We start from the raw sequence: 23,265 nt of genomic DNA, 5'->3' as shown, positions 1-23,265 counted from the left end.
ATTACTAATAATGATTAAAATGATATAATTCAAGATTCATAATCAAAGATAGGGCACTAATGACAATTGCAAATCCTAAACCCTAAAGACTTTGCGAGGGATCTGCTACGTTCCCTCGCAATTTGGTCGCAAAAAACTCTAAATATGAAAATTTATATTAATTATTGTTTGCGATGCTTTTGCGAGGGACTCTATTAAATCCCTAGCAAATTTTGCATTGGAATTGCGACGCCATTAATTTCCTATATAAGTAAAAAACCTAGTTTGAGCGAAGCTCAAACCAACACTCGCAGCCGACAAACCCTAAACAGTTCTCTTCTTTGGTTTCTTCTTCTTCCGATTTCATTCTTCTCCGGTTGTCTACTCCTCCTCTCATCCTTTCTCCAGTTGTCTACTCCTCCTCCCATCCTTTCTCCGGTTGTCTACTTTTCCTCTCATCCCTTCTCCGGTTGTCTACTCCTCCTCTCTTCTCTTCTCCGGTTGTCTACTCCTCCTCTCATCTCTTCTCCGGTTGTCTACTCCTCCTCCCATCCCTTCTCTGGTTAGTCTACTCCTCCTCTCATCCCTTCTCCGGCTAATCTCCTCCTCCTCTCTCTAATTCTGTTGTTTTTTAGATCAATCTATGTAGGGTTTCGATTTAGGGTTTTTATTTCAATTTTAGGGTTTTTATTTCAATTTTAGGGTTTTTATTTCAATTTTTGGGTTTCAGATTCAATTTTGGGTTTCGAATTTGATTTAGGGGTTTTATTTCAATTTTAGGGTTTTTATTTCAATTTTTGGGTTTTGAATTCGATTTTGGGTTTCTTATTCGATTTTGGGTTTCGAATTCGATTTAGGGATTTTATGTATTTCAATTTTAGGGTTTCGAATTACAATTTTAGGGTTTTAACCTAACTCAAATTTATGATTTTAATCTAATTTGGTTTTAGGGTTCTAATTATATCAATTTTAGAGTTTTTACCTAATTCGAATTTAGGGATTTAATCTAATTTGCTTTTGGGGTTCTAATTATATCGAATTTGAGGGTTTTAATTTAGTTTTTGGAATTGTTTTTTTAGATATCTTCTCAAGAGTTTTAATTTAGTTTTTTTGGACTTGTTTTTTAGATGTCTTCACAAGAGAACCAAAATCATTCTGGGAGCCAAAACGTTTACAGAAGATTTATATCTTCTCAAGGGTTATCTCCTCCCATCCCTTCTCGAAGGTTACCTTCTTTTGCCTCTGCTCCAATGGTAGCTTCTCCCGTCTCCTCGCAAGGTACCTCACCAGTGATCCAAGAGAATCGTCAAGGAACCTCACCGGCGGTGGAAGATCATCTTCCACCACAGAAATCGACTTCGCGTGTCAACGATGAGTCTCCTCAGATCTCTTTTTTTTTTTTACTTTGGAAGAGCTACTTGCAAGTCCCGGTCGTGCTAGCTTAAAGAAACTGGACCCTAAATGCCCTCTGGGTACTCTATGGTAAGAATGTAGTTAGGGTTGTCTAATTTTTTAGATATATTTTCATTGATCCTCAATCCCTTTTTCTTGTGTTTTGTAGGTTTGACCAGAATCCTTCGGTTGCTGCTACTGTTCGAGCCATCTTTGAAAGAGATTTCAAAGGAGCTCATGCCAATTGGACCCAAACACCATGTGCGGTTGTAAACCGGTGGTTTGAAACGTTTGCGGTAAGTTAAATGTTTGTTGATGGGATGTGTTTAAATTACAGATTTTGTTTTTACTTACTTGCTTCTGATTTTGATTCATGTTATGTTTTTACAAGCAAACATATAACTAGGACCAGTCCATCAATGGGAGAGTTCGAGCCGAGTTTGAAAGCAAGTTGAAGACCCGAATGATTGATCAAGTGTCTCGGTGGAAGTCTAAGTGGAGAGTAAAAGGTGATGATGCAAAACCGCGGTGGCTTGATCCTACAGTATGGGACGGCTTGGTCAAGTTTTGGTGTGAACCAAAATCTGAGGAAAAAAGTATCAATAGTCGAAATGCTCGATACAGTGATCCTGATGGCACTGGAATGCATAAACACCGGTCTAGTCAGACCTCCTTTAAAGCTCGTGCACGAAAACATGTAGGTATGTTAAGTTAGTTATTTAGTACAATTACTTATAAATTCTTGCTTTAGTCTAATACTTTGTTGTTTCATATCTTTGTTAAGTCAGAGATGACTGGTGAGGCACTTCCTAATTTCTTGAAAGTCCTAGAAGATACTACTCATAGGAAACCTGATGGGTCGTTTGTGGATGGATTATCTGAGAAGGTATACCATGAAGTGTCATCGAGGATAACTGAGGCTGAAACTGGGCTATGCTTAGTGGACAATATAGAGAGTAGTGCTTCTGGCGGATTGTCAGTTAGTATGAAGAACCGAACTTTACATTGTGTTTTGTTTCATATCTTTGAACTTTACATTGTGTCTCTGTTTTTTGTTGTTTGCAGGTTGCTCCGAAGAAGAAAATAGGATATATAGAGTCGGTACTATGCAAACTGAAGCATCTTCAGCTCAAGTTGTTCTCACGCCTACTCCGACTGAAGATCCATTCATTCTAGCTGAGAAGCTTTCTCAGGCCGAAGCTGTTCTTGCGAGTCAGTCTACTCAGTTAGAAGATTATGCATTGAAGTTGCAACAAAATACTCAGAAGATGCATTGCTACGATGCCTACTTCGATTATCTATCTGAGAAGGACCCTGAATTTGCTGCAAGATTTCCCCGACCTGAGACTGATGCCACTAATGATACCAGAGCAGGAGATACCGAACCTGAGACCGGAGCAGGAGGTATCACGAGACCAGCTTAGGGTCTCTTATTCTTCAATTTCACGAGACCAACTTAGAGAACTTGTACTTGTGTTTGAATTTATGTTTTGAACTTATGTTATTATGTTTATGTAATTTTAACAATATTTTGTAATTTACAAGTTTAATTTCAGTTTTAATTCAAAGTTTTTTTTGGCTAATTATGAATTTTAGTTTTCAAAATTAGAAATTAATCATAATCAATTTGCATAATTAAAAAATAATCATAATTACAAAATGAATAATTCATAATTCAAACCTCAGCTGGTTGCGACGAAAATAAATGTTGCAAAGCCATCGCAAAGTTTGCGAGGGATTTGCGACGTTAACCAATTTGCGAGAAGCGATTTACGAGGAAAGTGTGTTCCTCGCAATTTCGTCGTTTTTGCCTATTTGCGAGAGATTTGCTATGAATTCTTCCATTGTAAAAGGTTTGTTTTCTTGTAGTGATACTTATATGACTTGAACACTCGGCTCTAAAACTCGTGTATATCTAATGAGGATATTCTCTCACTCAGTTAGGCATGAGGCCTGTGTAAATAAGGCTGAAGATATTCTCTCAGTCAGGCCTTTCCTCTATCTTACTTAGCTATAATTTGCATCATCTTTCTAAAAATGCATATGTTCATTTACATGTCGGATTCATAGACTTCATTGCTATACATTCGAAAAACCACGACCACTGTTCATGGGACAAATAAAGAAAGTTGTTTGTATATATGCCCGACATTGAATCAGCTAGCCATACACTCAATTCCGAGAAGAAACGGTGTAAGCAAAAGGATTAGTGCCATCAATATAATTTGTTTATTTTTCTTAAGAAAGTTAATATATTTTTGTTTTAGGATGATCGTTATATCTTTATAATTACCAAATTCGTTCGGAAGAGCGTTTTCATCTTAATAATATGGTAGCATGTAGCTTATATATTTGCTTGTTTTCCAATAATAATTGTATATAAACCTTGATTATGTGACTAGAACAATTATATGTATCGTATTTGAGTTTGAGAAATCTGGGCGATAGAAACTTCCTTCGTTTTCTTTACAAAGTATATGTTCATTTACATTTCAATTCATAGACTTCCATTTTTTTCCCTAATTATCGGAAAGTATCAAACTCTCCCATAGATCTTAAGCCGCCAAAAGTTGTCACCGGTTTATATTCTTCCTTAATTATTTTGAATTCTAAATGCGTATGTTCGATTATAAATGTCTTTTTGTTAGTAGAATTTGCATATGTTACATTTTTTCTTAACGAGATTACCATATCCGTATGAGACGATATATATATGTATAGGGAGAAAGAATCGATCACAAATGTCATTATTGTTACGGTTAGGTCTAGTCTGCGTAATTTTATTTTCCCTCTTTGGTGTGCATCAATGTAAGTATATAAAGCTTTTGCGCTTGTACTTCATCACAATTCACTACCATCTATCTATTATATTTAACTAAGTTAAACCCGCGCTACACCGCATGTGTTTTTTTTTTTATATATTTTTTATTTCATATATATATAGGTTTAAAATTTTAAATGATTTTTCTTTTATCTTTTAATAATTTTTTAAAAAAGTTTAATGTTTCTCTTTACTTCAATTTTTGATAGCTTTAACTTCTTGAATTATTATATTTATGTAATTAGATATTGTAAATATAATTATAAGCTCTTTTTCTCTACATTAATATCTAATTAATGAGAAAGGTGATGTTGCAATAATAAAATATAGTTTTTTGTTGACCAAAAAAAATATAGGTATAGTTTTTTTTCAATAAATATAATTTAATATTTTTTTCTATTTTGACAGGTTATTTTAAAACTTGTAATTGATCCTTATATTACATGGATCTTTATGTTAATTATCTTGTAGGGTTTATCGGTACAACCGAACCAAAGCTAAATATCTTAAAAACATTACACACTATGACTCAAATCATTTGCACATCCGTTATATATTTGTTACCAAATTAAGTTATTCATTATGCAAACATTGACTATATAAAATGTTGGTTACTATGATCACTCTACTATCAAACCTTAATAGAACTAACCCATGGCAATTATGAAGTTATTTTTATCTTATTTTATACCCACCAGGTTAAATACATTCCACTAAACCTATAGTTTTTATTCTCCTACCAAAAAACAAAAACATATACTTTCTCTGTTTCATAATATAAGATCTTTTAGAAGTTTTATTTTGTTTCATAATATAAGATGTTTTCAACTTTCTAAACAACTTTTAGATTAATTTTATATTTTATTATCTGTTTAATGAAGTCTTGTTTATGATTGGTTAAACTTTTTAAAAGTAGACATTTTTTAATATGCGTGTTTATAGTTAAATATCTTATATTTTATAATGGAGGGAGTATATCATATATATCATACCTTATCTCCCCCTTATCTAAGGTATATATTTTGAAAACTACCATATGTTTTTTTCTTTTCTAAACTTTTTTTTCTTTTTGGTGGAAATTTTCTAATCTTACATTCTATTGTCTAAAAAGACAAGTTCTGTCTTCATTTTAAAATAAAATTACATATTTAATTAAAAACAAAATTATAAATTGTATTTTTCATGATTTTATATTACCATTTTAAAAACCACATCTAGAAGGAAAAGAACATTAGGGTACTTTTCAAGAAAATATATTGTTGATAGTTTATCAAAAACAAATCTCCTTGGTGTTGTCTCTAGAGTTTTAATAACTCATATACATTGTAAAAATTGTTAAAAAGAAAATGTTCAGTTTTGGTATTAAAAGATAGGTTTCATGGAGTCAATTAGTGCAATTGATCATACGATGAGTTTAAGAGTAACCACAAAAGACAACACATATGATAGCAACAACATTTAGAAATAATGAAGCAAAGTCCAATTTTATGATAGCACTTGACATTTACGGAAGCTATTCTAATATAATGGATGTCAATAGTTTATTGGATTATTTAGGTGAAAATGATAATTGTATAGAAGTTCAGAGTTTAGAATAAATCGCTGTTACTATCCTTCATGATTAAATCCAAGAAGATATTACGGTATCTTTAGAACTAATTACATGTAACGAAGCAACTATCGCGTTTAGGACGTTCCATAATATTTTAATGCAATTTGAGAAAACAACACCAAAAGTTTTTGATACAATGAGAAATATTATAGATAAACTCAAACAAGAATGCAAATTCAAGAATAAACAAACAAAAATTTAGTCATATTTCGCTAAATTTTCTTAGATATATATTTATTTTATATCATTATTAATTTAATAATATTTATGGAACTATATTTTTAATTAGGATTTCAAAAAAAGTATTATATTATTATTTTATCGGATTGCAAAAAAGGGATTCGGACTTGGCACGTGGCAATTAGCATGGGGCACACTTTAACCAACCGAGGTAAGGTATAATAATATTAGCTAATTACATAAATAAATTTTAACGTCATGTGGGGCACGTGCCCCACCCCATGATGCCTTAGATCCGTCCTTCCGCCGTCAGAATGAAACAAGTCTCCGATTCAATTTTTTAATATTTCTCTAATTTAGTGAACGATTCCTATACATTTCTTTTGAGCTAGTGAACAATTTTCCGAGCTTTGTTCCCGTCTTCGAATACTCAAAGATGACCGCAAAGACGTAAGTCCATGATTGCCTTATGCATGCCTCTCTTTTTTTATTCCAACGGCGATGATTTATAAGGTGAGAAATAGAAAAAGAGTGGATTTACAAAACTATATAGTAAGAGATCTACTATAATCAGATCCAAGAAAAAAAAATATAATTTCCTCTGTCGTAACTACAAATCAATACAGAAACAATATTCTTGGAAAAAAAAACTTTGATAAAATGTTTTAAAAGTTCTGTTAATGGGCCTCTTCTATAGTGGGTTTTAATTTCTTTTTAAGATTTTAAATATTGACAGATAAGCAGAATATAAACTGACATGTATTAATCGTTATAATTTGATAGGTTGCTCATTTTAATTGAGGTGTCAGCTCCTTACAAAAGCTGAGGTGTCAAAAACAAAATTTTTTTATTGTATTGATTATCAACTCTGTTTTTTATTTAGGTGAAAACGTGAAAACAAGATAAATATAACTGATGCACCTAAATTAAAAACAGAGTTGAAACGATCGAATACTGTGCACCGGACAAAGAATAATGTTTGCATAACTGCTTTGTATTGAACCCGACTCCGAAGACCTTCGAATCAAGCGAAGAATTAGAGCCACCACTTTCTTTCATTACCAATTTTGTTAATTTCGTTTTAGGATAGTCATTATATCTTTATTTCTTTTTACAACACCACCTCCATCCAATATAGTTTTAAGAATTTTTATCTTAATGTTATAGTATATAGCTTAATTATTGTTTTGCATGATATTCCATTAACTATTACACCCTCCCTTTCAAAATATAAAATGTTTTTGAATTTTTTTATAAAACCAAACAAGACAAACTCCTTTAATTCTCCATATAAGCACAACACGATAACATTCTTGACATTAGAGGTGGGTGCGAACATGGTGAAGAACATATATGCTTTGGTGCCCCTACGGAAAGTCTTATGTAGCTTTTCTTTTTACGATATATTCTCCAGATAATTTTGTCATAAACTTTCCAACCCTAAATTGGACGAATCGATCAAAACCTTCTAAAAATAGGGAAAAAGCAAAAAAATCTGCCAAATGAAATAAAAACAATTAGGATCCAACCAGGAAAAATGTAAAAATTATATGCTCTACTAAATTAGAAACATGTCATCTTTTAATATAGTTTCCAACATAAAGTAAATTTATATATTTACATTCAGAGACAAAACCAATTCTTCGAGAATTATGTATGATCAAAGAAAAAAAGAAGAAGACAATGTATTTGTTTGAATATGATCATAACGTAGTATCAGTTTGGTAAGTTTTAGCTTCAAATTTATTTCTAATTTTCCCGTTGTCTTGTAAGACATAATAAATTCTACTCGAACACTCACAATATTTCCAATTTTGAGATATTCTTTACTGATGGAAATTGAGATTTAGGTCCCATTATATCACTGATCCGCCTAGAAAATATCCGAAAATGATTATGAATATAAAAACATCAATTCTGTCAATTTTATGAGTCTAGCAATTGATTGCAGTATGGATCCTTCCTACCCACTTGAATGCAAAATTCTGTCATACAAACATCGGAGCCTAAACCAAAAGAATTTATAAAAAAATTAGAATAATTCAGTAAAATGATAAGCAAAGAAGCAAAAAAAACCAAAATAAAATATCTTCATCTATTTTCCGATGAAATCTGTAATAATTCATGTGAATTAGTTGTTACTTATATGCTTGTTTACAAATAAAAGAAAAAAGAAAAAAAAATCTCAAATGTGTATGATATCTATATGAGATTTAGCAAAATAAACTTGTTAGATGAGAATATTAACACATTTCTAGACAAAACAAAAAAAACTCCATCCATCACTCCCACTTACAAACGACCAAAATATGGACAAAATTATAAGTCATCATGATGTATGAAAATGATATATTTGAAGATAAGACATTGCTAAGGTTATGCACATATGTTGCATACATTAATTTCTGGTAAATATTTGAGATTAACACGTTTTATTTTATTGATGGACTAAGTTATGAAAATAAGGTATATATATTTTTTTCTTTCGAATCTCATATCTCTAATACATGATTTGTGAATAGGTCTTTCTTAACTCTATTTATTTTTTTGCAGGATGAGAAAACTAAATCAGTTCATTTTATATTTATTAAATTGAAGATATATATATACCAATATGAGAACATTAATTTAATTCATTCATACTATCTAAATATAAAAATTACATAATAAAATGAGAATATGCTATATGTAGCAACAAAATAAAATTAAATATCAAACATCTTATATGTGAGGACATCGAAATACATTAACACAATTTTTATATATTTAATTATATTAAAATATTTCTTTATATGTAATTTTTTAAAAGTGTTTTATATGTGTGATTTAACATCATCATTATCACTCAAGTTTATCTATTTCCCAATAAAATTTGTTATAATTTTACGTGAATTGGTTGTCACTTATAGGCTTGTTTACAAAGAAAAAAAAATCAGAAGCTCTCATACGTGTATGATAAATATACGGGATTAAGCAAAATAAACTTGTTAGATGAGAATATAAACATATTTCTGGACAAAAAAACTCATCCACTAACAATTATAAACGACCAAATTCGGTACAAAACTATAAGTCATCATGATGTCTGACAAATGATTACTTGAAAATAATTTAATTTCTAATATAAGTTTTTTATTTTATTTTGTTGCATCATAAAATAAAACCAAATCTTAGGGAATTAGGTTTACAAACGGAAATCACTTTGGTAGTGTAACAGTTAGGTTTTTTTTTAAGTTACAAATTTCATTTCAACTTTGATTCCTAAAGTTATATGAATTATAGATTATTGTGTTTGCAAACACAATACACAAACAATAATCTAGTTTGCAAATTTTTTTGGTTTTTTTAAGTTAACAATAATCTATGTATATTCCGATAACTTCTCAAATGGTGTGCCATAAAGAAAATGTAATTTCCTCATTTTACATTGATGTTGTGGGATTTAGAAAAAGAAGAAACTAATGTGGCGATTAAAAAAAAAAATACTGTTCATGATATTTTTGTTATATAATTCAAGAAATTAATAGTTATTGAATTCATGATTTCTAATGGTTCATGATAAATATACATTATTTAACGCATAAAGATGTTAATATAATACTATTACTGAATCATGTTATTCAATTACTTTGACAAATATATATATTACTACTAATAAAAGAGACAATTTGAGCTCTCTAAGAGTGTACACCTAAGCAAAATAAAAAGTTCTTAGGAGAATCCACCTCAGCAGTTCTCAAATCTAATTCCTCTATGCCTTCAATTTCTGTTTACTGAAAAACTTTAATAATTAAAACTTAAATATAATCAATTGTGCTTCCACAACTAATTAAAAAAGAAAAAATCCCACTCAATCTCGAATGAGATATATTGGCCTTTTAGATCCAATTAAGATTAGTGGGCTTATGCCCACATTACATTTACAATTACACAATTTCTGCAATCATCATCATTGAAAGCTGTTCATCTTCTTCTCTTCTCTGCGTAAAACCCTACTTTAAGCAATTAACAGCCACCATCTCAAATCTATTCAGCTTCCTAGAGCCTCCAATGAAGACCACCGTTTCCACTAACCGTACTTCATTGCCCACTCTCCTTACACTTGAATGACCATCATAATCCCATTGTTATCTTCACTTCCCATACCCTATAAAACCACCGTCGCCGTAATGAAACCATCACCACTACAACTTTGTCAAACAACCTTCAAAACCAACCATGGCATCAGCATCTATCTCCATCCCTGCAGAAAAAAAAAAAAAAAACATTCGACACCCTTGAAGACACTTTCTGCAAAGAAGAAGTTCTATTCAGGTTAATCCACTTCTGGGAGGCTCGCAATCACACTAGAGGCAACCTTCTCATTGGTCTAGAACTGTTACTGATAGATGAAAATGTATGTAATGAAATCTCTAATGTCCTTGCGCAATCTACGATTTATTACAAAAAAAAACCATTTGCTTAATCCCACAATTCCCACCAGGCAACAACAATCCAAGCCTTCATACCTGCAAACAGAATCAGTCGGTATGAAGACTCCCTCAAAGCTAATTCAGTCTACACCATCAACAAATTCATCATCAGTCCGTGCAAGAAACTTTTCAAAGTTTCTGATCACAAATACGGCATATCTTTCTCCAATCAAACCGAATTGCAAGAAGTTACTAAAGGAAACGACAAAATTGTTTCTCAGAAATTTAGGCTCCGACCTTTCAATGATTTTGCAGCCATAGTTGACAGAAACGGTGATCTTTATGGTAAGAAACACTTTCTCTTCTTAAACATAATTTAAATTGTATGATTTAAACATCTTATTCTTAATCTGATTGTTGTATGTTGTTTAATTTGTAGATGTCATTGGCCAAATTCGTCTCATCACTGGGGACAATTTACAAGACACTACTACAAATGTTGAAGCACCAAGAACTGCCAACGGGAAGTCTAAGGACAGAATCTTCTTGCACCTCCTCATGAGAGAGTACGGTCTCACATACTTTAATTTTTGTAAATGATGTTGATCAAATAATTCCCAACTGACTCTTTACAAGCTATTACTTAACAGTGGCGACACAATTTGTATTTATCTATGGGATATCATTGCTGCAAATTTCCGTTCAAGATGGAATGCCCATGAGTCAAAACCAAATGTTCTGCTCCTCACCACTGCCAATGCAAAATTTTTGGGAGGTACACAATCTATATGACACTTCTAAACTACCAAAAATAACCAGCTAACTTACACCATCTTCTACGTAGGTGCTGTCACACTTAGCTCAACATCTGCTTCTCGCGTCTTCTTCGACGCCGACATTGCTGAAACCTCAGAGTTTATAACATGGTATGTCTATACACTTACTCTTACAATTTCTCACAATACACGTTCATCCACTACTTTTGTAAAAAAACCTACTCAATCATCAGGTTAAGTGAACAAGATCTAGCTTTTGGGAGCTCATCCACCGCCATAACCAAGCTTGAAACATTGACTATAAATGAGCTTAATGAGTTTATCGAAAAGGAAATCCCACAGGTACCTATTAAACTCTGTCAAAACTGTGGTACCTCACTTCACTTACCCTTCAAATACCTCTAACCAAAAAAGTAAAACAGAAAATAAACTTTGTATGCTCCGTCACCATCATCAAGATACTTGGCGAATTTGGGTGGAATTATGTTTCTTGCACCTACTGCAATACAATGTTGGAAGAATCAGACACTACATTGATTTGCACAACTTGTAACAAACCTAACAAGGTTGGGATGCTAAGGTATTTCCAGTTATTTTAAACACAACATCCACATCTCCACCATATTGTGGGAAGTCTATTTACTAATCTAAACCCTTCACGTCACTTACGAATGTCTGTACAGGTACTGTTTCGAAGTATTAGTCTCTGATGCCAACAATGACGTCGCAACCTTTGTCATTTTCGACCGTGAAGGGTTACACTTTATCGGAAGAAGAGCTGCAAAAGTTTTCTCACTTGAATTCCCTGAGGTAATTATTTCAGATAATTTACCAAACAAAGAGGAAAATAGAAAACCATAAACCAACTGCTAACCATTTTACCATATTATTACTAGGGTGATGATACTGACGACTCTGGAAAATTTAGCAAGAAGACACCATAATGTATCCTAGACATTGTTGGTCGCTCATGCAAATTTCAGGTTAAGCTGACAGAATACAATTTTCGGGCAACCCGTCAAACCTTCACTGTCAACCGTATAATGGAGGATAATATTAACATCCATAGCAAGGCATCTGAGAAAGACATTGGAGGAGATATGGGAGGAAAGGAACCCGAACAACCTACAAATGCTTCAAGTGGAAAGTCGAAGAAGAATGTTGAGCGCTTACAACTGGAAGACAACAATAACAACAAGACCGAGAAACGCCAACGCCACAACACCTAAATCTGTGACCAAATCTCATAATACCCTTGACGTGCAAACCCCGCCAGCTTTTATTAATGAGTTTTCTATTTCCTGCTTATTTCAAAGTCTACACTTCTCTTCCACTTATCGTCTAAAACTTTTGCTTCTTATTACCATTTGAGTCTCGCATTTAATCTAAGTCTATAGTTTACCATTACAAAGTAAGATCCAACTTCGCTTTTCTACTTTGCGTCTGTGTAGAGAAGAGCCACACTCACAAGTCTGTGTTTAGAACAACCACAAGAGTTCAGATACTACATAAAGTAGTTTAAAATTCTATTTCACTCACTAAAATGAATTAGATACTACTTAATCGATATAACTCTGCACAAATAAATCTTAACATTACGAAAAAAACAAATTTTATAAAACCTTAAAATGATAAACGTCTTTAAAAAAAGGCCAAACTCATAAACAGTCCCAAATCATTAAAATTACTCCCAATTACATGAAAAAAAAACCCACCAAAAACAGAATTAGACTCGCTCAGTCAGCCTTATGAGGTTGTGTAATCCAAACGATTGAAAGTAAGAGAAACGTACAATGAACAATAATAAAATCTACCCCACTCTTAATTAAATTTCACATTCATTCTACACAGTTACAGTCCTGACTAACGGAAAGTGACACATCTGTTCAAATATATTCTCTCACGAGAAAAACAAACAAACAGAAACACAAAAGCCTTAAAATCCCACTTCCTTCGCTCTCCGCAATATCCATCCCAACAGTACATTTATATTCATGCTAATAAGACCATTCTCCTTCTCAAAAGTTATAGACTGCAAAGCATTAAGAAGATAGTTTTACAAACTCTGAACTCTATTGTATGTTTGCAGGTTTTGCCTAACTTTGCAAATAGATCGAACAATGCGTAATGCAAATAACAAAAAGAGACAACGTGAAGAAACAGACTCCATCGACCAACTACATGGTAAGCTTCAATCCACCAAATATCTTTCAACTTCAAATATGCAAGAAAATACTACACCATAATCATTCCAAACCCTACTAATTCTTTTCTCACAGGGCAAACAAAACGACCACGCCGGCCCAAACACTTGCCAATACCTGCAGGAACACCAGCAACCATTGGTTATCATTGTAATGCCCTAATTAAACTTTACCAACAAAAACAACGGCCAATCAACTCTATTCTAATCGAAATGCATATATTCTGAAATACAGGTGGATGCATCAGCTGCTGCAAAATTGGTAACCCTAAACCACAACAGCCAAACTTATTCACCTACAGATGTCAAAAATTAAAAAAGTAGAAAAGGATTTTCTCAATATTCAAATTTCATAATACCTTGATTTGATAGACATCCAGTTACAACACCGCACGCTCTATGAGGAAAGCAATCATGCTTTCTAAACGATGGGATCGAAAACAACGGCAATCATCTGCTCAACTGATCGGTGAAAGTTCTTCAAGCAGCAACTACAAAAAACCTGCCACCAGAAAAAACACACCACAGTCACAAAGAAGGAACAAAGGTACATATCTTTAAAACTTATTTCCTCTATCAAACCGTATCAAAACTGTGTCAGGAGGAGGCTCAACTGCAGACCTAAAGGAAGACATAGTTGCAGGTTTGGTTGCAATGTTAGACGAATATAATTGCTTGTGCATGTTTTTCCGGAAAGCACGAGACCGATTCAAAGAAACAAATGTTGAAGAGTTGCGCCTACATTTGGTTGATAAAAAAGGAAAAGGGAAACAATATGATCGCCTAATATTCCAGAGGTTGCTGGATTAATAGTAGGCGATTTCACAAACAATATTGGTCACAAAGATATTGTCTTGGAGTTACAGTCAAACAACCTACAACAAATAAAGGATGATCACCCTTTGCTCATGAGTTTACACTACCCGTTGTTATTCCCATATGGAGAATTTGGGTACCATACTGAAATACCACATGCAGTTACACAGGTAGGGGAACGCAGGAGAAGCTTCATCAGTATAAGAGAATACTACGCTTACCAAATCCAAACAAGACTCAGAGAAGGATTGACACTGATCAAAGGAGGCCGCCTCCTACACCAATATATAGTTGATGCATATACATCTATAGAACAAGAGAGACTTCGATGGGTAAAGAACAATACAGACCAACTAAGAGCAGACTTATACAACAATGTCTTCCATGCAGTGGGTAAAGGAGATACAAATGGTAAAAAAATAGGGAAAAGGATAATCCTACCGTCCAGTTTTACAGGAGGCCCTCGGTACATGATAGAGAAATATAATGATGCAATGGCAATTTGTCGGATATATGGGAATCCAAGTTTGTTCATTACCATGACAGCAAACCCAAACTGGAAGGAAATAAAGGACCATCTAGCAACTTATGGCGAGGTTTCAGGTAATGAACGCCCTGATGTTGAATGTCGCGTTTTCCAAATGAAACTCAAACAATTTCTTAAAGACCTCGAGAAAGGGACATTTTTCACCCCATGTGTTGCAGGTAAGTAACAAAGTTAATATATTCCCTAAAATTTGTGATGACAATATACCACTGTTAATAATTTTGCAGTGTAACACACAATCGAGTTTCAAAAAAGAGGATTGCCACATGCACATATTCTTCTATGGTTGGATGAAACCTCCAAGATACCAACAACGGCTGAAATTAATTCGATAATATCAGCTGAACTGCCAATCAAAACAGAAGACCCAGTAGGATTTGAGCATTGCTATTACCAGGTGGTAGAACAACACATTCAAGATTTAAGATACCACTAAATCTTACAGAAGATTTAATGTGTGATATCAGGCCAAATACAATGCTAGCAGAATTGCTTCTAAAAACAGATTTGATCATCTGGGACGAAGCACCAATGTCTCATCGACATGCGTTTGAAGCTCTAGATAGAACACTAAGAGATTTGATGTCTACAGAAGATTCAACAGCTAGCGAGAAAATGTTTGGTGGGAAAACGGTGCTACTTGGCGGAGATTTCCGTCAAATTCTTCCAGTAATCACACATGGGACACGAACAGATACAGTTCTAGCGTCTATACACAAGTCATATATATGGGAGGCATGCAACATATATCACTTAGAAAAAAACATGAGACTACACCATTCAGAAACAGGTTTTGCTACATGGTTGCTAAGTGTAGGCGATGGAACAGCCCGAGAGTGCGATCATAACAAGGGAAATAAGAATGACGAAGGACAACAAGTGATCATTGGAAACAGCTTTCTTCTGGAACCTACTGGACATCCACTGCAACAAATTTCTCAAACAACAAGAAAGCCCCAAAACGACCTTCAAAGCATAACAGAAGCCCTAACAGAAAAAGCTATTTTAACTCCAAGGAACGAAACAGTGGATGAGATTAATGCATACATGTTAGCAGAAGTAGAAGGAAAGTTAAAGGATTATTTCAGCTATGACAACATCCGCAAGGCAGATACAATCGGTGCAGACTATGAAGCATCATACCCTATGGAGTACTTAAACTCGCTAGAGTATCCAGGCATGCCGAAATATAAGTTAAGTTTAAAACTTGGCGTCCCTATAATGCTCATGAGGAACATTAATCAAAAAGAAGGTCTATGCAACGGAACGAGGCTAATAGTCACAAAACTGGGAGACCAAGTCATTGAAGGAGAAATACTCACTGGTACACACGTTGGAAATAAAGTCCTGCTACCAAGGATAATTTTGTCCCCACCGATTTCAGACCACCCTTTCACACTGCGGAGAAGGCAATTTCCAGTACGCGTATGTTACGCAATGACAATAAACAAAAGTTGGGGTCAAAGTTTGAAATCAGTTCTACTCTACTTACCCAGACCAGTCTTCAGCCATGGCCAACTATACGTTGCTCTATCAAGAGTAACATCTCCAGAAGGCCTAACCATTCTACAAGAAGAAGATGCAAAGAAAGATGGATTCAGAAACATCGTCTATCAAGAAATCTTCAAAGATATCCAGAAATAACAAGGTTAGAAAACTACATAACACACTTATTTTAATTAAAAAACTATGAATCGTCAACCTAACAGTCTACCATAATACACAGGCATGCCATCAAATCGCACTTGAACACATTACAATCAAACAAGATGGAGCAGCATAACTGAAACACCAACATAGAGGTATTTTCAAATAACTTTTTGAGAAACATAAATATCAATATGTTCATACCTACTCATAAGAGGAGAATCTCAATGCAAACCAAATAAAATCAACTCCCACTCGCAGGAACAACCACAAGCAAGTAAAAAAAAGGTGGAAAGTAGATGAGTGAATAAGAGCTACAAGTATAGAATCACAAAAGGAAGGATAGGGAGTAATCATACATCTTTACAGTCAACCATACCACCAAGTCGAACTACATTTTTCTGTAAACGAAACTTAACAACATTCTCTTTATTCTCCCATTATGTGTTCTCTAGACTATCTCAAGCGTGATTAAACATAAAACCCAACGCATACATACATTTTCCAAATAACAACTTATTCATAATTCCCCAGCTCCAACTACACTTTCAAACAACCGTAGACATGTTTAGTTTAATTCAAACAACCGAGACACATGGACATAATTTATATATATAACAACCCCATATGAACCAGATTCAACTCCACCAAATCCAAATCTCAAAGGACAAAAATACAAAAATAATAAAACATGCCCGAGAATATCTCCTTTCTATTAAGTCTACTCCGAATACAGGATCTGAGAACACAAAAAGCAAAACTAAATAAAACATTTTCAACAAAAAATAACAAAAAACTAAATCAGGAACTCAATACAGCTTTGGTGCAAACAAAAGCAAGAAACAACATTAAAACACGACAAACAAAATTCAAAAAAAGGCCTACAGACTGTTTAAAGTAAAATGGGCTTCAGCCCTTTAAACAACAAAATGTTTTAAAAACAATTTACCATCTATAAACAAAAAACAACTTCACAGTAAGCCCACAATGATAACCAAACATACGGTAAACCTCTAAAATGATATAAAAACATAAATAAACAAAAAATAAAAAGTATAACATCAATAAACAATACCTCAAAACATAAATTGAAAACAAAATGTAATAAAAAACCGAAACAAAAACATAAGTACTCACCTGAGATTCGTCCTCTCAAAAACAAAAACAAACCATTATTACGAAAACATAATTAAAATTTTGCACTACTACATAGAGAAAAGATTAAACCAAGATAATGTAATTGATTTAAGCCAACAAGACTATCAAATAACCGGATCAGCTTCCCTATAGAAGCTTTTAAAATATGTAGCTATAGCGTACGAAACGTATAACACTAACCTCATCAAAACTCATTCAATATTTTGAGAAAATAACAAACTAAGGACAATGAATGGACAAGGAATGCGAAACAAAAAAACAAATAACCAAACCGACCATAGAACTCCAAACGACTCCACTCAAGTATAAATAAACAGACTCACTGATGCAAAGAGCAACCACAAAAACACCAAATAGCTACCAAAAAAGCCATGGCAGATACCCCAAATCCCATATCTACTTTTTCATTCCAAACTTTCAGCACTACCATTCAAACATCCAATGAAATCGCCGTCATTATCAGAAGACCAAACATGAATCAAAACGACATAAGCATACGCATCCCTTACACCCCTAATGGTGGAGGACTTACCTCGCAAACCTTGATCAGCAACCTAATCTATCTTCTATCGTATCATGAAATTGAAGACAACGACGCAACAAGAATGACTTCAAGGTTCATCCAATTCTTTGATGCAGTGCGAATGACAGAACCTCCAACAGGTAGGTCAATTCTTTTAACTTTGACAATTACAAATTACAACCTCCATGCCAATTCCAGATTAGACACCGACGTCCTTATTGCTGAGCTAGAGACTTCCAAAAGACAACCAACCGCAGAAGAAGAAAATGAAGAGTGCACCATCTGTCTATAAACATTCAAAGGACGCAATGATATCAACAATCTCAATTGCAAACACATCTATCACCATGAGTGTATAATTCCATGGTTGTATGTAAACCATAATTGCCCTATATGTAGGAGTAATATGGTGTAGACCCTATCATAGAGATAATCTACAAGCTATGACATCAAGTTTCTATTCTCTTTCATATCTATTTGATTTCCAATTTAAAGCTTCAGTTTCGTTACATAGAATCAAATCTATCTGTACAATCTCCAGTTGTCTTCGATAAATCTACAGATAACAAATCACAGATTCAGTAATCGGAAGGAAAATAAACGAAATTTTTTTACCATTGTTGATGCCTTTGTCGACCGTGATGACTCTCTCAGCAACACAAGGATCAGCGAAAACAATGAAACCAAAAACACGAGCACGTCCAGTGGCACGATCTCTCATGATCACAGCTTCTCAACATCACCGTAGTTGCGAAAATAGTCGCTTAACCTTTCTTCATCTGTAGCCCAAGAAATTCCACCAACAAAGAGCTTCCCCAGATCCGATTCCATCTTTTAGCTCCTGTTCCAATTCAATTCTGAGAAACCATTACAAATACCAATCGATTAAGATGAGAGATGCAATTGAAAAGAATTTTGAGAAAGCAACATTTACTTTTTTATATCTGTTGTTGTTGTCTGCAAATAAAAGTTGTTGTCTGCAAATCTACTAAGAGGGAGGAATCAGATACATATTGTCGTTGTCCTAATCAAATAGTTGCGAATTTTGGGTCAATTTCAAATCTGAAAACAAAAATAAAAATTGTATCAGTGAAATCACAAAACCAAAGCAAAAAAAGAAACCCAGAAAGTGAATATGAATTTACGAAGACGAGTAAGAGAGAGACTAAAAAATGCACAAAAAATCACCATTGTTGTAGATGGATGATAAATCATCATTATCTGGTTTCCTTTAATAAATCGCCCACCCAATAAAGAAAAGAAGAGATAGAGATAGTGCGAGAGACTTAAGATGATGACGACCTCTTTTGAAATTATAAACATTTTCATATGTAAGAGTATACAAAAAAAAAAAAATGCAAAAAAAAATCACATGTAGCAATTGAGATAGTTGAAATTCAATATAATTTTATTTTTCAATTAAGACTTTTGAAACAATTAACTATCATCATGCTCATGGAGACCCATGATATTTATATATATATATATATATATATATAGATATTTACATCCCTATTGCTGTTTCCAAAATTTTCAAATTAACAAAAGCCAAAAAAAAAATATTTTCTGTCTTTTTTTACTAAACACTTATAAAAATCTAATAATTATAAATACCAAATTTAAAACCATGATAAACTAATGTTCATCAAAAAAATTATCTTACAATTTCAACAAAATATGAAAATTCTTAATACTCAAATATGAAAATACATTGTAAACATAAATTAAACTATAAATCTAATGTTAGTAACTAACACAAATATAAACAAATAAATAAATCATTAACCAGAAAACAAAATATAACATCAAATAACATTACCTCAAAAGATAATTCAAGAATAAAATATACAAAAAAAACTGGGCGTAGCGCGGTATAATCCCTAGTATATTTGAAAAAACGTTGCAAAACAGATACATACAGTTTAGCTTCTTACGAAAATTTATTTCTTTTCTCGGTTTTAGTTTCTTCAAAATAGATCTTATTATAAGAGTGTTTTTTATCTTTGTGATATGGTGTAGCTTGTTAATTTGCTCGTCTTTCCAACAATAATGATACTATATAACAGTGATTATGTGACTAGAATTTACTTTTGCAATCTCTTCCATATACAATTTGGGTCTAGAAACTTCCAAAATAGTCGTGGATGTGTTTGCTTATCTCGTCAGGCCTTTCCTCATGGAGAAAATGACCAACGCCTTCAATTACCACAACTTCGTCCAACAACGGTACGTGGCTCTTAAACCGGCCATCGTGGATGTACTTCTTGGTGCCGGGAATGTGATAGGTCAAATCTTGGTCCCCGATTACGAACTTAACCGGAACTTTCACTTGAGCTTTTGATAGTGACCCCATCAGCTCCCATGTTCTGTAATGAGCAAAGAAAAGAAAAAAATGTGACACTAACATACAAGAATCTTGCAGGAAAATTAAGAGATCTTGATCAGAGTTTCATGTAAGAAAGTATGATTACACGGATCATGCAAAATCTGAATCAAAGTTCAGAGTCACCAACTTATATAAACACACAATTACAGAGAGGCCACTCGATGATGCTGACCTTTATAAGCAAGGTTAACAATCACAATTGGTACCCTTTGATCAAAACGGATTACTTACTTCTGAATAATACTAAACACAGTTTCAGTGTTAACTTAAAGACTAAAGGAATCCACTTAAAAGGGCAGGGCTAATGAATCAAGAATAACACTACCGCTCAAAGATATATATATGCAAATGCAGCATCAATGTCCTGAATGAATTCAAGCAAGTTTCATAAGAGCGATTCGAGAGTAGCAGAGAATATACCGGTCCATATTTCGGTAGTAGTTTACAGGTCCAGTGAAGCCATTCTTCTCGTACTTAGACACATAGTACTTGACATCACAATCAGTCAGCCAAGAGGGTAATGAAATAGGATCATCATAGCTTTTTCCTTTAGGTAAGAGAATAGGGCCAGGACTACGATATGTTAAGAACTCTAACAGAGATCTTTCCGTGCCAGCTTTAGCAAATTCCGCCTCTATTTCCCCACATTCCTACAACATATAAACCCCATTCTTCCAGTTAGAGACAGTCCTCCTAATGGTCTATTCATTCACCTACACTACACTTAATGAAAAACTTCCAATAGTTCATCATAACTCTCTTACAGCTAAGCTCATGTTCCAATCTCTTCTACTAACAAGTTTAACAACAAACTCCAAACACAATTGAAATGTTCAAACCAAAGAGTCAACTAGAATCAAATTATTCAAGAAATGTTCAAACCAAACGATTGAATTAGAATCAAATCCAAGATTCAATGAGAATCAAAATTCAAGAAATGTTCAAACCAAAAGATTCAATTAGAATCAAATTGAAGATTCAAGAACCTGAAATCTGCAGATGTAGTAGTCATCTCCATAGAAAGATCGAAACATGGAGATTGGTTTCCTCATAGGATTCCAAGGATCAAACACGACACTCATGTTAACCAGAGCTCTAACCCTATCAGGTCGAAGAAGAGAGAGATGCCACGCGATTATTGCGCCCCAATCGTGTCCCACCACGAACACTTTCTCACCAGCTCCGACCACTGCGTCGATCAACCCAATCAGATCTCCGACCACGTGGAGACTTGTGTACGCGTCCACACTCTCCGGCGCGTCGGTGTCTCCGTAACCCCGTAAGTCCGGCGCTATGGTCCGGTATCCTAACGACGAGAGTGCCACCATCTGATGCCGCCACGTGTACCAGAGTTCTGGGAACCCGTGGAGGAAAAGTATCACCGGATGACGATAGATAACTCCGTCGAAAGCTCCGTTCCCGGAGACGCAGGGACTTTTCTCGGCGACGTGCATAGTGATTCCATTGACCTTCACAAAACTATGATCAAACGTAAGAAGATCCATTCGTATTCGTAATGAAGAAGACGAATAAGACTTAGAAGAGTGATACAAATCCCAAATTTGGGGGAAATGTTCATACGAACCGGTCCAATTAAAACTAAACCCGGTTTAATATGGTATTAATGTAATGGTGAAACACACGAATGTACATTTGTTTTATTTGAATCGTATTGATAAAGATATAACATTCGTGTGTTTATAATTATATTTGAATCGTATTGATTATATAACATTCGTTTTCGTTATATAACATTCGTTGTATTACATTGATAAATTATAAACTAAAATAAAAAGGGTTTATCTTAAAGGTGGGAAAAATATGATTAATAATGTTAAATGGGCTTAGAAAGAATAAGAGGGAGAGGCCTTTTCCTATACTAGGCTTAATAAAGTTGTTAACAATGTCAATAGAGCAAAAATAATCCCACATCGATTAGGTTAAAGGAATCGACTGGGTTTATATAGTGTTTTAGTGACAGAACTGATAGTCCCTCCGGGGACATCACGTCCCGTAAAACTGTCCCGCTCGGTATGCAGTGGCTACTAAGCCATTTAATGGATGACATCTCTTTTTGCATTTTATTTGGGTAGAGCTACTTCATTACTAACGCAATTTGTATTTTTTCGAAACAAACATCAATTTTTCTTCTCTTCCCCTATGGTTACATTACATCTATCTCCCCAATCAACAATCATAGCAACCAGTTTTTAACAGTTGTTTGCGGTATAGCTAAAACATAAGATATTTCCGAACCGGTATTAATGTAATGGTGAAACACACGAATGTTATATATGCTAAGACTCAAACCCCCGCGATGCCGCCGGAGAAGTATTTTAGAAAAAGTAAATAAATTTAAAATTCAAAATTATACATTAGAAATCATTTGAATGTAATAGAATAGTTTGAATACATAAACATTAAACATAAACTTTTACTAAAAACGCAACCATAAAAATGAAAACTTATAAACAAAAAAATATTATGTAGAATATACGTAAATTTGCAAAAAAATATTATTTAAAGTATTATAAATATATAAGATATTTTATGGAGAATATTAAATTACAATTTAACATATATAGATATTTTCTGGTAAAGAGTTACAATTTAAAAAATCATAATGGCAAAGTGATCTTAACTGAGAATATTAAATTAATGGTTTTAATGAGTAAAAGTAATTTTTAGTATTAAATAATTATAATTAAAAATGTATTTAATAATGACACTACAAGAAAACACGTGCTTTGCGACGGACAAATGCCCTCGCAAATTTGCGAGGGTCCTCGTCTTCATAGCAAATGATCCGCAAA

General features: G+C 33.7%; 3 protein-coding genes and 1 long non-coding RNA gene across 28 annotated transcripts; 2 read left to right on the top strand and 2 right to left on the bottom strand.

The window, feature by feature from the left end:
• Positions 1-10,452: 10,452 nt before the first annotated feature.
• Positions 10,453-12,583, top strand: LOC104718797 (uncharacterized; the record flags this gene model as incomplete). Its single annotated transcript, XM_010436602.3, has 8 exons — positions 10,453-10,741; positions 10,836-10,962; positions 11,047-11,171; positions 11,241-11,322; positions 11,406-11,514; positions 11,595-11,752; positions 11,856-11,982; positions 12,069-12,583. Coding segments are annotated over 8 exons (1,065 nt in total), but the record flags the coding sequence as incomplete, so codon positions are not given.
• A 390-nt stretch (positions 12,584-12,973) lies between these two features.
• LOC147936046 (uncharacterized) lies at positions 12,974-19,409 on the bottom strand. Of its 25 annotated transcripts, none has more exons than XR_015568084.1 (8): positions 19,255-19,381; positions 19,001-19,128; positions 18,682-18,907; positions 18,076-18,352; positions 16,231-16,304; positions 13,997-16,136; positions 13,735-13,877; positions 12,974-13,204 (listed from the first exon to the last, which is right to left on the bottom strand). It is a non-coding gene; the product is annotated as an uncharacterized LOC147936046 (long non-coding RNA). The 25 variants fall into 25 exon arrangements; XR_015568079.1 differs by having other exon boundaries at positions 16,061-16,136; XR_015568083.1 differs by having other exon boundaries at positions 16,061-16,136; positions 18,682-18,923; positions 19,255-19,374.
• Positions 14,712-16,540, top strand: LOC104720335 (uncharacterized). Its single transcript, XM_087468274.1, has 2 exons — positions 14,712-16,386; positions 16,465-16,540. Exon 1 carries the CDS (start codon positions 15,192-15,194, stop codon positions 16,380-16,382), a length of 1,191 nt encoding a protein of 396 aa, XP_087324400.1. The 5' UTR covers positions 14,712-15,191; the 3' UTR covers positions 16,383-16,386; positions 16,465-16,540.
• A 619-nt stretch (positions 19,410-20,028) lies between the features above and the next one.
• On the bottom strand, positions 20,029-22,169 carry LOC104718796 (epoxide hydrolase 3). Its single transcript, XM_010436601.3, has 3 exons — positions 21,439-22,169; positions 20,873-21,102; positions 20,029-20,432 (listed from the first exon to the last, which is right to left on the bottom strand). Exons 1-3 carry the CDS (start codon positions 21,955-21,957, stop codon positions 20,186-20,188), a joined length of 996 nt encoding a protein of 331 aa, XP_010434903.1. The 5' UTR covers positions 21,958-22,169; the 3' UTR covers positions 20,029-20,185.
• Between the last annotated feature and the right edge of the window lie 1,096 nt (positions 22,170-23,265).

This window comes from Camelina sativa, chromosome 10 (genome assembly GCF_030686135.1).
Source record: "Camelina sativa cultivar CO46 ecotype springtype chromosome 10, ASM3068613v1".
Taxonomy (NCBI): domain Eukaryota; kingdom Viridiplantae; phylum Streptophyta; class Magnoliopsida; order Brassicales; family Brassicaceae; genus Camelina; species Camelina sativa.
This window is presented reverse-complemented; position numbering and strand designations above follow the sequence as displayed.

Coding starts and splice junctions, on each gene's coding strand:
- LOC104720335 (XM_087468274.1), top strand. CDS start 15,192: ATGTGTGATATCAGGCCAAATACAATGCTAGCAGAATTGCTTCTAAAA.
- LOC104718796 (XM_010436601.3), bottom strand. CDS start 21,957: ATGGATCTTCTTACGTTTGATCATAGTTTTGTGAAGGTCAATGGAATC. Junction 21,103..21,438: donor ACTACATCTGCAGATTTCAG/GTTCTTGAATCT, acceptor TATATGTTGTAG/GAATGTGGGGAAATAGAGGC. Junction 20,433..20,872: donor TACTACCGAAATATGGACCG/GTATATTCTCTG, acceptor TGCTCATTACAG/AACATGGGAGCTGATGGGGT.